The sequence below is a fragment of the Heloderma suspectum genome, chromosome 5 (genome assembly GCF_057233095.1).
Source record: "Heloderma suspectum isolate Gila_16-S chromosome 5, 16-S_ref, whole genome shotgun sequence".
NCBI lineage: Eukaryota > Metazoa > Chordata > Lepidosauria > Squamata > Helodermatidae > Heloderma > Heloderma suspectum.
The window spans coordinates 192,269,386-192,282,653 of NC_139462.1; the positions used below are offsets into that span (position 1 = coordinate 192,269,386).

The 13,268-nt window shown below is 40.5% G+C and overlaps 1 protein-coding gene across 5 annotated transcripts in view; it reads right to left on the bottom strand.

Moving 5' to 3' along the window:
* The window catches only part of PPP1R9A (protein phosphatase 1 regulatory subunit 9A), a 189,435-nt gene that overhangs the window by 38,634 nt on the left and 137,533 nt on the right, over positions 1-13,268 (bottom strand). For all 5 annotated transcript variants that reach the window (XM_084858772.1, XM_084858771.1, XM_084858769.1 and 2 more), the window contains exons 9-11: positions 11,958-12,187; positions 9,002-9,098; positions 8,567-8,738 (exon numbers count right to left, since the gene is read on the bottom strand). In XM_084858772.1, the coding sequence (XP_084714898.1) occupies positions 8,567-8,738; positions 9,002-9,098; positions 11,958-12,187 (499 nt within the window). The remainder of the gene's footprint in view (positions 1-8,566; positions 8,739-9,001; positions 9,099-11,957; positions 12,188-13,268) is intronic.

Here is a 13,268-nt window from a genome sequence, read left to right on the forward strand (position 1 = left end):
TCACACAGCGATGTCATGGGCATCATGAGATGCCTGGCTGCTTGTGACATTAGCTTAACTGCAAACTCGGCAGCAAAACACTTGCAAAAGCTGCACTTACTGGGGCAAGAATCACCATTTACCTTCAACTTGGTTTAGGGAAAACTAAATGTGGCATCATTCATGTGGTGGCTTTGCAATTCGGAGCTTTGCAGATCTTACGAAAACTGAAAGTGTTCGAAGTTGCTTTCTGCGCCTCGTTTCTTCTAAATCTACTCCAGCATATTTAATTAGAGGTGAACTGGGCATTGAAAAGATCTCTGGACTGAGATATATGTAAGGATGGTAAAATATTGGTGCAGAATAAGCAATTTAACACAAGAAAGACTTCCTAAGACCTGTTTGGAGGAACAGAGATTATTTATGCATGGAAAATTTTGGTTGCAAAAACTCTTTAACATTTTTCCAAATACTTGATTCTCTGACCAGGCACTAAATCAAAAGTTGAAAGCTAGCAGCAATATTTTTAAACAAAGAGTGTTTGATGTATGAGCACAAACTGATATAACTACTCTTACATAATCAGAAACACCAAAATGGTTGGCTAGTACAAAACAACTGCACCGATATGAGAAATACTTGTCACTTCCTATGAAAATGAAATATCGGAAAGGTTTCACACATCTAAGGTATGAACCAATGGATACTACAATGAAAAGGGGGAGATTTCATGGTATACCAGCAGAAGATAGGTTGTGTATTATTTATTTATTTATTTATTTATTTATTTATTTAATTTCTATACCGCCCAATAGCCGAAGCTCTCTGTATTTGTGAAGAACCAGTCCTAGAGGACTTAGCTCATTATGTACTTGAGTTGAGTGTCAATTATATAGAGACATAAGAGAAAGTTATTTAGAGCCTCTTCTAAAGAAAGTGAAATACAGGGGTGTAAAGGAGAAATTGAGTTATTTGTTACAATCGACCAACCCATATGTGATACAGAGGGTCGTGGTATTTGCAGTGAAAGACACTAGATGTAGAGCAAAGTTTTTGGACACTGTTGATGTGAACTGTTATAAAGATTCAGAGATATGAATGTCAGATGATTGACATGACACTAAAGGTTCCTTTACTCAATATTATTGTTGTATATCCACCCTATTTTAACTTTAGTAAATTGATATATATCTTAAACTTTTGTTGTTTTAACTTTATGTGCAATTTTTTGATATTGTATAATAGCATTTTAAATTTTAAGTCTGTATCTTTTACAACAATATTTGGATTGAGCAATAAATGCATTACTTACTCACCATTCATGTGTGAGTGGTTTTTAAAGTGTAAATAGCAGGCTTGGAAAAGGGGTGGGGGCTGATCCTCATCAGGATCCTGGTGGGGGAGGGAGGGAGGGAGGGAGGGGGCTTTAACTCTTTGCCTCCTGCTGCAGTCCTGATCTAGATCGGGGTGGGTGTGGGTGGGGAGGCTATTCGCACTGGAAGGGAAGTTCCCATTCATACTAATTGGAACTTTCCTCCCAATATAAAGAATAGGCACAGAGGCACCATCCAGATCAGGGGGACAGAAGGGAGCAAAGGATTAAAACCTCCCTCCTTCTTATACCCAGCTCCAGATCTGGAGCCCTGCTATTTATATTTAAAAATTCATTTACACAATTGCTAACTGTGTGAATGGGGTCATGTTTAATTTGGCCCTTTGTGGTTTAAGTGCTGGAGAACAGTGAAAACAGATGCATTGGGGCAATATTGTTTGGGTGGGTCAGTGATAGCTGCACATTTTCTATGGCTAAATCATAACTACTGGGAAGGTCCACAGACTAGTTAATCCATGTATTTTAGGATATGGTGTGGTCCCTTTGCAGCAGGTAAGTATGCATAAGAAAGCTCAAGATCTGAGACCATCTGTCTTGCTGAAAACACTAATGCCAGAGGGAAAGCATGAACTGGAATACTCTGCAAAATCAATTCTTGTGTCAGTTGTTTATTAGGCTCTTTCCACAAAACAGGAACTACAGTGGCAGCAGAGAAAAGAAGAGCAATTGGTGTTGCTAAATTCAATAAGAGACAAAAATAGGTTTTCATCAAAGGCAGGAAATTAGGTTAAATTATGAGTTTAACAGCCATAAGAACAGACATACTGGATCACACCAAAGGCTTATCCTGGCCAGCATTCTGTTCATACAGCAGCCAACGAGATGCCCATGGGAAGCCCACAAGCAGGACATGAGCGCAATAACACCCTCCTGCTTGTGTTCCCCTGCAACTGCTATAATGAGGCAATTCCCTTTCTTCAGGGAACCCTGGGAGCTGTAGTTCTGTGAGGGGCTCTTGTGATCTCTTAATGGAATTCTCAGAATCCTCTAACTACAATTCCCAGCATTCCTTGCATATCCATGATGGGTAAATGTGTATAAAATCAATATAAGGGCCAAACTAGTCATCACGTTATTTCCATGATTAAAATTAGCAACCACACGGGGAAGATTGGGGATTGGAACTGCACTGTGCGTGCGCGTGCACATGCCGAGGGGGTGGGGCTAAGCCTTTCCCTCACACCATGGTCCTGCCTAAGGAATCTTCCCTCCTGGGGCAAATAGCAGCTACAGGAGGAGAGACAATTTTAATCAGGACCATGGTATGGAGGGGAAAGCTTAACTCCCTCACATATATAGTACTTCCAGTCCTGACCACATACCTCCCATAGCTATTTATGTTTTAAAAACTAGATACAATAATTGCAGTGAGGCAATTCATCTCATGTCTTGTTTGGCCCTCACTTTGTAATGTAAATACACCTTATGACAAACTGTCATAAGCTGGCTTCCTTTTGCTCATATAAGAAAGAACCTACTCTCTTAGATGAAGCTGAGGGAAATATAGTAACTAACTGCCCAATCCGATGCATGTTTAGGCAGAAAAAAAGTCCTACGACTCCTCTGCTTGCTGGGAGAATGCTGGGAGTTGTAGGACTTTTTTTCTGTATAATTGTGCTTACGATTGTGCTCTAAGTAAATCGGAGAGTGTGAGGGTCAAGAATAGCATTAATATGGTTGTGGTCTGAAGCCCTGGGACTAAAAAAATAAGGGGAAAGGGCACTCTAGCCCCATCAATCAGCCAAATGAACAAGAGTCACCAATTGCTATTCCAGGAAGAACCCTAATAGGGGAAGATCAGCCTGGCTTGAACCGGATATAAATGTCCACTTATCACTCACCACTTTGTTCTGGCCTTGAAGAACTGATGTTTCCCTTCTACCTTTTCCCTCTACTCCCCTCCCCTTATATGTCTTGGAGGTTTTTTTTCAGTTAGTAAGCCTGTTGGCAGGGCCTTATCTCTCTTTTTTATTGATCTGCTTTGGAAGACAATAATTGTCTGAAAAGTGGGATAAGAATACACTGAATAAATAAGTAAGTCAGCTGAGACTTTGGGCACCGATTGCACAACTGGAGTCAGTAGGTACCCCTTTGTCACTATGGTTACCTAAGTCCAAAAGATCTTCACAAGGTGTTTGAAATAATAATAGTCTTAATGCCTCAGAAAGAGCACTTAGAGAGGATTTCAATTTAAAAGGAGAGGCAGGAGAGCATTAACTCCTGAAGACAATTATGCTAGAGCAATTATTTATAGTCAAAGAGGATTCAAGAACAAACACAGTAAGTTAATAGGTATTAACTTATCTTGCCAAGTGCATATTTCACTTAGATCAATGTTTATAGTACAGCAACAACAAAATGGGGAGAAGGGAGGTGGAACAAACAATACATAGGGGTATGTGTGTGCATTCTGTCCAGACACCCAAAGTTCTTGCAGAGTTTGCTATATAAAAAACTGTCTCACTCCCCACCTCAATTACACTTTAAACTCTCTGTAGTTCAAAAAGCAGTTTGGTGGCTTTACACGTAGAGCAATCTAAAGTCAACTGACTACATAACTTATACACACACCGCTCACGTTTCCATTTAAATTGCTTTCACACCAAGTCCAGAAAGGACTTTTTGAATGTTGGGAAGTTCAGGGAGAAGACTTGCAGTTCTGAGAATCAGTGTCAAAACAAATAAATGAACAGAAACCAGGCACATGCAAGCGCCTTTGGATTGCAGTCTAAATTAATTCTTTGCTTCTGCCTTCTGTCTACAGAGATTCTAATCTCTGAAGTTTATTTGCCATGTAACACACTAAAAGGAGCGTTTTAAATAGAAGCAACAAAGGAGGCAGCTTTATAATTAACCAACAAAAAAATAGTAACCTGTCATTAAACAGCATTTGCTCCAGGTTTCTTAAGGTAAGATAGATGAAACTACAGAATTAGCAACAAAACTGGTTCAAGAATTTATATGACCTTCTTCAATCTGCTGATTCTTTCTGCCTCCCATCACCTCTGTGCTTCCTTTTCCCATTGGCCCATACTACATTGCTGCTGACATTTTAAAAGTACCACATTTGTACACACAGAACATTAAAAAAAGAAAACAGCTGCTTTATGAAAACAAACATGGCCATGCTTTCAAGTCAGCAGGTTATGCATTCAGGATTATTTTAACCATAGAATGTATGCTGTCTAAGTAACTCTAAAATGGTGTCAGAGCAGGGAAAATGGCAATGACAATGATACAGTAAGAGCCCAGGAGGCCCAGGGAAGTTGTATGGGGGGAAACAGCCAGGTCCAGGCTCTGGACGGGGAATTGGGCAATAAGAACATAAAAAGAGCCATGCTGGATCAGACCAAGGATCCATCTAGTCCAGGATTCTGTTCACACAGTGGCCAAACAGCTGCGTGTGGGAAAGCCCACAAGAAATTGCACACTCCTGTCCATGTTCCCCAGCAACTGGTGAACACAGGCATACTGCCTTTGATACTGGAGACAGCATATAGCTGTCAGGACTAGTAGTCATTCATAGCCTTATCCTCCATGAATTTGTGCAATCCCCTTTTAAAGCCATCCAAATTGAAGTGAATTCCATAGTTCGACTATGCACTGTGTGAAGAAGTACTTCCTTTTATCTGTCCTGAATCTCCCACCAGTCAGCTTCATGGGATGACCATGGGTTCTAGTATTATGGGAGAGGGAGAAAAATGTCTCCCTATCCACTTTCTCCACACCATGCATAATTTTGTATACCTCTATCATGTCCTCCCTTTCTCACCTTTTTTTCTAAGCTAAACAATCCCAGCTGTTGTAACCTTTCCTCATAGGGGAGTTGCTCCAGCCCCTTCATCATTTTAGTTGCCCCTTTCTGCACTTTTTCCTACTCTACAGTATGTTTTTGTAGGTGTGGTGACCAGAACTGTACACAGTATTCTAAGTGTGGTTGCACCATAGATTTGTATAAAGGCAGTATGACCTTGGCAGTTTTATTTTCAATTTCTTTTCTAATTATACCTAACATGGAATTTGCCTTTTTCACAGCTGCTGCACACTGGGCTGACATTTTCATCAAGCCGTCCATCACAACCTCAAGATCTCTTTCTTGGTCACTTACTGCTAGCTCAGATCCCATCAGCTTATAGTTGAGCTCCTCTCTCAATCAAGCCCTCTGGACTAGAACCTAAATCTGCATCCATTGCGTATCCTGTCATTAGACCATGCTTGTGAACCCCAGGAACCATCTGGGTGGCCGCCATCAACAGATTAAATGCTATGCACTGGTGGTCTGATGCAGCACAGCCATTATACTCTACAATAATGACAAATGACAGATACATAAAAGAGATTGAGCTACATCCAATGTCACAGAAGTGGACTCCCATTTGTGCAACAGAATTTCCCCTTCCATCCACAAATCTGCTCTGGAGAGCCTGCAATTGTAAATTTTACAGGAATTTAGGATCTTTTCCCTGTATCCGTACCCAGATAGTTATGTGGGTAACTAATTCTGGCAAAACAATTCTACATGTGTTGTGGACTCACGGGATCATTTTTAAAAGCAGTCCACTGAACCACAAATGGTTAACACTGGAAAAAGCTCTCCATATCACACACACCAAGCCACACACATGTAAAAGACCTCACCATGAGATAATTCGTTCCTTCTCTGAATAAGGATAAATCATGCCTTTAATCTATAATACAGTCCCTGATGATTGCCACCTTCTCACATTCCTGTGCTCAAACAGTTCAGAGGAGAATATCTGTTATCAATCTTACAAGGAGGAGGCCAACTGGTAATTTCTAACACAAATCTTAATCAAGTGTATATTTCTTTCAAAGCAGGAATTAGATATTATATATTCCTAATCAGACATTAAGGAAGGAATGGTTCTTGCAACAGCTGCTTTTTGCCTGGATTGGATAATGGTCTCATGACCCAGAAAGCACAGAAGTTAGAGATGCTGGAGAAATTTGAGATGGACTAAAATGAGCTTGGATTTCTAAGAATCCGACCTGTGGAATCCACTGTGGAGTGACCACATCAGGCTGCCCTGAGTCTGTGGACTTTCGGATTTTTTTTTACTTTCCCAAAATGTACGCATATTTATTTGTAGGAAAATACACATGTTTTTGCTGAGGAAAAGTTGACTGGAACGGGGGACAATACTCTGTTACATACTAGGGTAAATTATGTAAATTGTTGCAAACCCTCTTACGGAATTATTTGCGTATTTTTCCGCATAATGAAAAAAATATTCGAACGGATGATGGGACAAAAGGCACCCGACAATCCGCGAAACACAGACGGACTGGATGTTACACAATCTGTACATACATCCCTAACCAGTTACCATAGAACTAAAAAAATAATCCCTTACTATGCACAGTTGTTTCCCAAAAAGCATTTCAGCCAGACAGGTAATTTCTAACTGCTGCTATTTTTCAGTATTTTGCATATTGGAAGGCATATGTATAATGTATCAAAAGTTCAGATAAAAGTTTGGTGCTATATCACATTTGCTAACGGCTGCTCATGGTACTGTTCAATCACAGAAATATCAGGAGTTTTAACTTGGTGACATGTGTGAGCATAATAGGGTCACTTCACACAGTAACCTTTTTGACATGAAAAGCACTTTTGTGTAGGAAATAGTTATGTTGCCACAATGTCTACACACAGATATTTCACCATAGCATGCATAAGTATATATCAGGAAGCTGTAACAAATTATGGCTTCCCAGTGTGTGTACAGGCAATGAATACACATGTGAATGATGGCCACATATGATGGAGCTACTACTACACATGGGTTTCACACTATTTCCTTTGCAGAAGTGCTTGGGTGTAATGTACAAAATGGACTTAAGACCTGGGCCTATGATGAAGAGTCCCATGACACATCTGGAATACTGGAGACAGAGCAACAAGGGTTCCACAGCAGACAGGAGACTCAATACCCCAGCTGATTGTCACAATGGACACTGAACATCAGAGGCCTCAGTTCTAGAGAAGAACTTATTATAGACATCATCAGGATCACACACACCCCGCCTCCTTACAGCTCTTTCTGCAAACATGTGCAGGAGGTCTATTAGTTAATAGACTATTATCTTCTGCCTTTAAAAGTTTACATACTAAGGACATTTGCTAAAAGAAACATATTTAGACTCTATTAAGACATTCAGAAAACCAATTTCTCATTTGGAACTCACTAGATTAGAAGCTACCTTACTACAGTCTGATTTGATTTACAAATCATGCTTCCTGGAAACAAATTAGCAACTTGGAAAAGGATCCTACAAACAGATCTATCAGTTACATTAATGGGAGAGCTTTCATACATGTGATGGTGGTAGATGTGTATTTAAGCCCGGATCAGCCAAAATCACATATCAAGCTGAAGTTTATGTTTAATAGAAAAAGGGACACGTGGGTGAGTGGGGCTAAACCCTCCCACCTGCATTATTTCCTGCAGCCTATCTCCCCAGGCATTCTTTCCTCAGCCATATTCCCATACCAGAAGTGATCCTAGGTCAAAGAAAAGTAGTTGAGGAAAGGAGCTGAAAAGCTAATATCAGATCAGGGGAGAGAATGCATTCCTTGTGCACGCACCACTTTTGGTCTTTAAATCACACATACACTCCACCTGACTGCACACAGATTTGCTCTGATCATGTCTAGTTTGACCCAAATACATCTAATGTTCGCATGTGTAACCTGTATACTTATCTATACCTATCCATCTATCTATGGCTGGCTGAGGCATGCTGGGAGTTGTAGTCCAACACATCTGGAGGGCACCAAGTTGGGGAAGGCTGATCTATCCATACACACACGTTCACATGTTTACACAAGACATTGGTTTATTTTTGTACCCAGAAAAAAAGATGTGTAAATTGTTCTCCTCCCTGTTACACAGGGTAAATAAAAATAGATACAGCAGGATATATAAGAGAGCACACATACTCTTTCTTAAATGTTTTATTAGCACAATGTAGACACTGAATGGAGCTTAAATTGAATGGAACATAGGTGCTTTTATATATCTTACAGGTGTTCTGATAGGATAATATTTGACAGTATTTTAGTTGGGTCACCAGAACATTGTATTACATTTCTGAAAATGTTAATGTCACCACGACTATATCACACAGAAACAACGCAATTATCAACCTTATCATCTGGTTCAAACAAACCTTGACTTAAGGCATCCAGGCAAGACACTTGCTTTGTATCAAGGTTTTCCATTGCATCGCCTCTTGAGACTTCTCCAATAGTTGTTTGCCTTTCAAAAATGTTGTTGTTATTGTTAACTTGGCTCCCATTTTGCTTCAGTAGCCTGAAAACTTCCGTTTCCAGTTCTCTAATCTGTAAGAAATACAGTCAACTATTAGCAAAAACCTGTAATCTTTCCTTTTCACCAGATGAATAGACAGAAGCACTACAATACAAATTATTTAGTGCCACACATATACTAGACACTGAGAGCTGGTTCATGTTACTCGTTTCCAAAGCAGGGATATTTTTCATGGAGTACAAGTTTGTTTATTTAAAACATTTATAATAGCCCTCTCCACTAATTGTAAGGTGGCTAACAACATTTCCAAATTAAAATAATGAAAGTTACTTACACGAGCTTGTAAACCTTGAACTTCTACAAAGTGGGCTTTCTCCAGATCTTCTATTTTTTTTCTTTCAGCTTCTTGTCGCTTGATAAACTCAAGTTCTCTTAGGGGAAAAACCACATTTGTTGGTTAGAACAAACTGTAAGTTGAAACAGGTACTGAAACAATTTGCTGGGGCAGTATACTTTAGTATGCACTTTCTTAGGAAACCACTATGTTGATAAGATATTTTATACTAATCTGATAACAATGCATATGCAGCAGCAAAAGGGAGGAAAGCACAGAGCAAATATTTTAATATTTAAATGAATAAGATGAAACTGCATGGCAAGAGAGATTAATCTGAATTATCTCTTGCTTGCTTTATGAAAACCTATTAATCACCACAGCTGAAATGGAGAAACTAAATAAATTCATGTTATTAAAAGTGTATTATATAACTGTAAAAGTCCGTTATGTTGGTGCAAAGATATTATAGCTGTGAATTTTCTTGGCGTGCTGGGCATTAAATTGTCTTTCATTTTAGTTCAGCTTGTTTTATTTTTTAAGGTACAACTTTAACTATTTTGAAAAGTAAACCTGTTCAGTAATTTACACTAATTTACACATTGTGACCCTCCAGTTTTGCTTCTGTTTTTAAACAGCACTTTTGGCTATTTTTTTTTTTTAGAGCAGGAAAAATGAGGTATTATTTGTGAAAGCAAAAGAAAACACTTTTTCCACTTGTGTAATTGTGCTATTCAGCTATACCACAGTGCAACCTGGAGGTTATGTAGTGGAAAAGCAGGAAAGGAAATGCTTTTCGTGTAGTGCTCGGATCTCAATTCTGCGACAAAACCGAAAGTAGATACAGCAGATTAACAGCCCTGTGTAGAAGAGCTCTATGTGATTCTACCATTGTTCAAGGTTTACATCATTGACTGTTATCATTTAAAAGTCTGAACAATACTCTACATCTGCAATCCCCTGTACACTTGTTAGTATGCCCTGCTGAATGTTAATAAAGAGCTCAATATTTTGATAGCAGCAAAGTGGGAAATGGTGTTTATATTACAAGCCTTTTTAAATATAGCTTCTTCTCTTCTGAAAAACTATGACTTATACATTCTCTATCTCAGTATTTCCCAGCCTTTTGATACCTGGGACTCACAGGTTTTTAAAAATTCAATTAAAAGCACATCAGTCTTAAACTCCAAAATATACATAAATATAAATTCTCTATCAGCTCCCAGGCAATAATGAAAAGGGTGTGGGGGGAGATAATCAACTTTGTTCAGGAGAGAATCAACTTTGATGGACATAGAGTACTGGAGGTATCCCACACAGTAGTGTAATTTTTCAAGGTTCCCTTCAGCCCCTTTTGCAGCACACTGACATTAAAGAAATAATTCTGTATTACATACAACTTCTATTCCACTCTTCTTCGCAGGAGCTCAGGGTGGTCTACATCAGGGGTCCCAAACCATTTTGGGTCAGTGGGCACATATGGAATATTGAGAGGTGGTTGTTGTCAAGCCCCTGCTGAAAGACTCCTCCTTGGAGGAAGAGGTGGAAGACCAGAAGCCACCTGCCATCAGCAATGCACAGGATCTGCCAGTAGACCAGGAGGAGCCCAGGCCCTCAGGATGACTACTATGAGGGCATCACCTCTGGAGGACAAGGACCCTGCCTCAGAGGTGGAAGCCCCAAGTCCTCAGGAAAGAAACCACCTAAAAGGACAGGAACTCAGAAGAAGTACTAGACTAAGGCAGAGGCCTCCTTGTGAGAAAAGGTCTATTTGCACATAGGAGGCATGCTTACAAGGAGGCCTTTTTCAGCTGCAGTCACTAATAGCTCACAGCTGAAGCTTGAGTGTGGCTCTGACAGCCTGTGTATAAAAACAGCAGTGCAAGGCTAAGAGAATTTCTGAAAGCAATGCTGACCAGACCTTCCTGAAACTTGCTTGCCTTGGCTGATCCCTGGCGTGAGTACTTTCAGTCTGAACTATCCTTCTGCCTGCTCCCTGTCTGCTGTGTTGCCTTAGAATGTATTTGCCTATGACCTGGACTGTTAAGACCTTGTGTTTTGCCTGATTCCTGTTTGTGCTATTACCTTGGAGCTCTTGGACCCTGCAATTGCTGGGCTCAGACTCTGGAAATGTGAGTTGTGGGCACTCTCAAAAAATGGCCACCATGATGGGCACGGCTGGTCACAAAACACCAATTTCCCAGGAGGCAAACTGGTGAGATTAAAATAAAGGGTGCTTATGTTTTGAGGCAAGTAAGTTTGAAAGCAAGAAATTGCAAGTAGATAAATAGGTACCGCCTCAGCGGGAAAGGTAACAGCGTTCCGTGCACCTTGGTGTTCAGTCATGCCAGCCACATGACCATGGAAGCGTCTTCGGACAGCGCTGGCTCTTCGGCTTAGAAACGGGGATGAGCACCGCACCCTAGAGTCGGACACGACTGGTTGGGGACACCTTTACCTTTACCTTTTTAAACGGCAGAGGTGGGGTCTGAGCTCCAAATACAAAACCACTCTTTAAAACCCACATATTTCTGTGATTCCATTTCATGGAAAGCAAACTGTTCACTCAGAGATGCAGTGCCCAGAGGTATTCTTGGATATAAAGATGTCACTGGAGGCTGCCACTTTACTTTACTAGTCTTCCAGTTATTTAATTTGCAAACACTTAAATAATAATTAAAAAATCAGGAGGCAGGGAGCCTGGCTGGTGCCAAGAGAGACAACCCACTGGAGTCCCCAAGTCTACATGGTTCTTTCCTGCCTTTTACCGTCATAGCAGTCCTGTGAGTTGGGTTAGGCTGAGAGACACAAGGTGACCATAGGCCAGGAACTGAGTTTCATGGCTGAGTAAGAAATAGGTTTTCTCCAGTCCAAATCGAACAGTCTAACCACTATACCATGTTGGCTACCTGCATGCCCTTGGTACACAGTATGGGAGTTAGTGTCTGCTGCTTACTTTTGCTGAAAGTCCTTAATCAGTTTCTTGGCTTTGTTGTATTTCTTCTCCAGGGCCTGATACTGGCTCTGGGTCTCCTTCAGATGTTCATTGACGGTATGACACAAGGTTTGCGCCTCAATCCAGTAGCTCTCGAGCTTCATCATCCTGTCCTTATTCTCCTCAATGTTTTGCTGAAGCTGGTTCTTTTCCAGTTCCCACCTTACTTTCTCATTCTCAGCAGCCTGTAACTGGATAGAGTAAGGCAAAGGCTTTTAAATCCAGGTTCAGTTGGTTGGTAAGCTGTGGAATAGCAGCCCATTATTACTGCTACTGGCATATGTGAACTAATGTTCAAAACAGTCATAATTTAGAGCTCTAAACTTCTAGGCCACTTTAATTTAGAGCACTAAAGAGCATTCTAGAGCATGTTAAAGCAAAATCAATTATCTCAAATGTATACTTTTCCCCCCTTCATGGATCACTGCCTTGTTGTGGCAAAGGGGCTTGTGTAACTCAGCTAAGCCATAAGCTATGCTGTGCAGGGCCACCCAAGATGGACAGGTCATGGCAGAGAGTTCTGACAAAATGTGGTCTACTGGAGAAGAAAATGGCAACCCACTCTAGTATTCCTGCCAAGAAAACCCCATGGAACGTATCACAAGGCTAAAAACTTGAGCACACTCCGGGAGAGAGTGGAGGACAGGAAGGCCTGGCGTGCTATGGTCCATGGAGTCACGAAGAGTCGGACACGACTTAACAACTGAACAACAACACTTTTCCACTTAGCATCCATTGCAGCTTGATTTTAAAATGAAGAAGATACAATTATCTGCGTTTTTCAGAGTCTTATAATATGTGCCAGTGCATTTCTGGCCCCAATTTAAAATGCTGGTGATTTCCTTTAAGACCCCAATTGCTTGGGAGCAGGTTATTTAAAGGCTCACCTACTCTATATGAACCTGCTCAGGCTCCAAGTTTGACTGTGGTTGAGCAAATGTCCACCAGGATTGTGCATCAGGTTGGTGAGCACAAGAGACAGGACCTTTTCTGTGGTGGACCCATTGCTTTGGAGCCTGCAGGAAATGTGCCTGGCTCCCCTGACTGATTGCTTTTAAAAAGTCTCTGAAGACCAGGTTGTTTACAACTGCTTTTAATGGACTAATGTGAGGCTGGCCCATGCATTTAAAGAGTAATTTTAAATTGTTGCTGCTCATAACTGCTTGGTTTTTTACTGAATTGTTTAATGTTCATTCTTACTGTGAACTTGTATTTCATTCTTAATTTTTAGCTTATGGTATCATGCTTTAAAAAAAATCATATGAACTGACT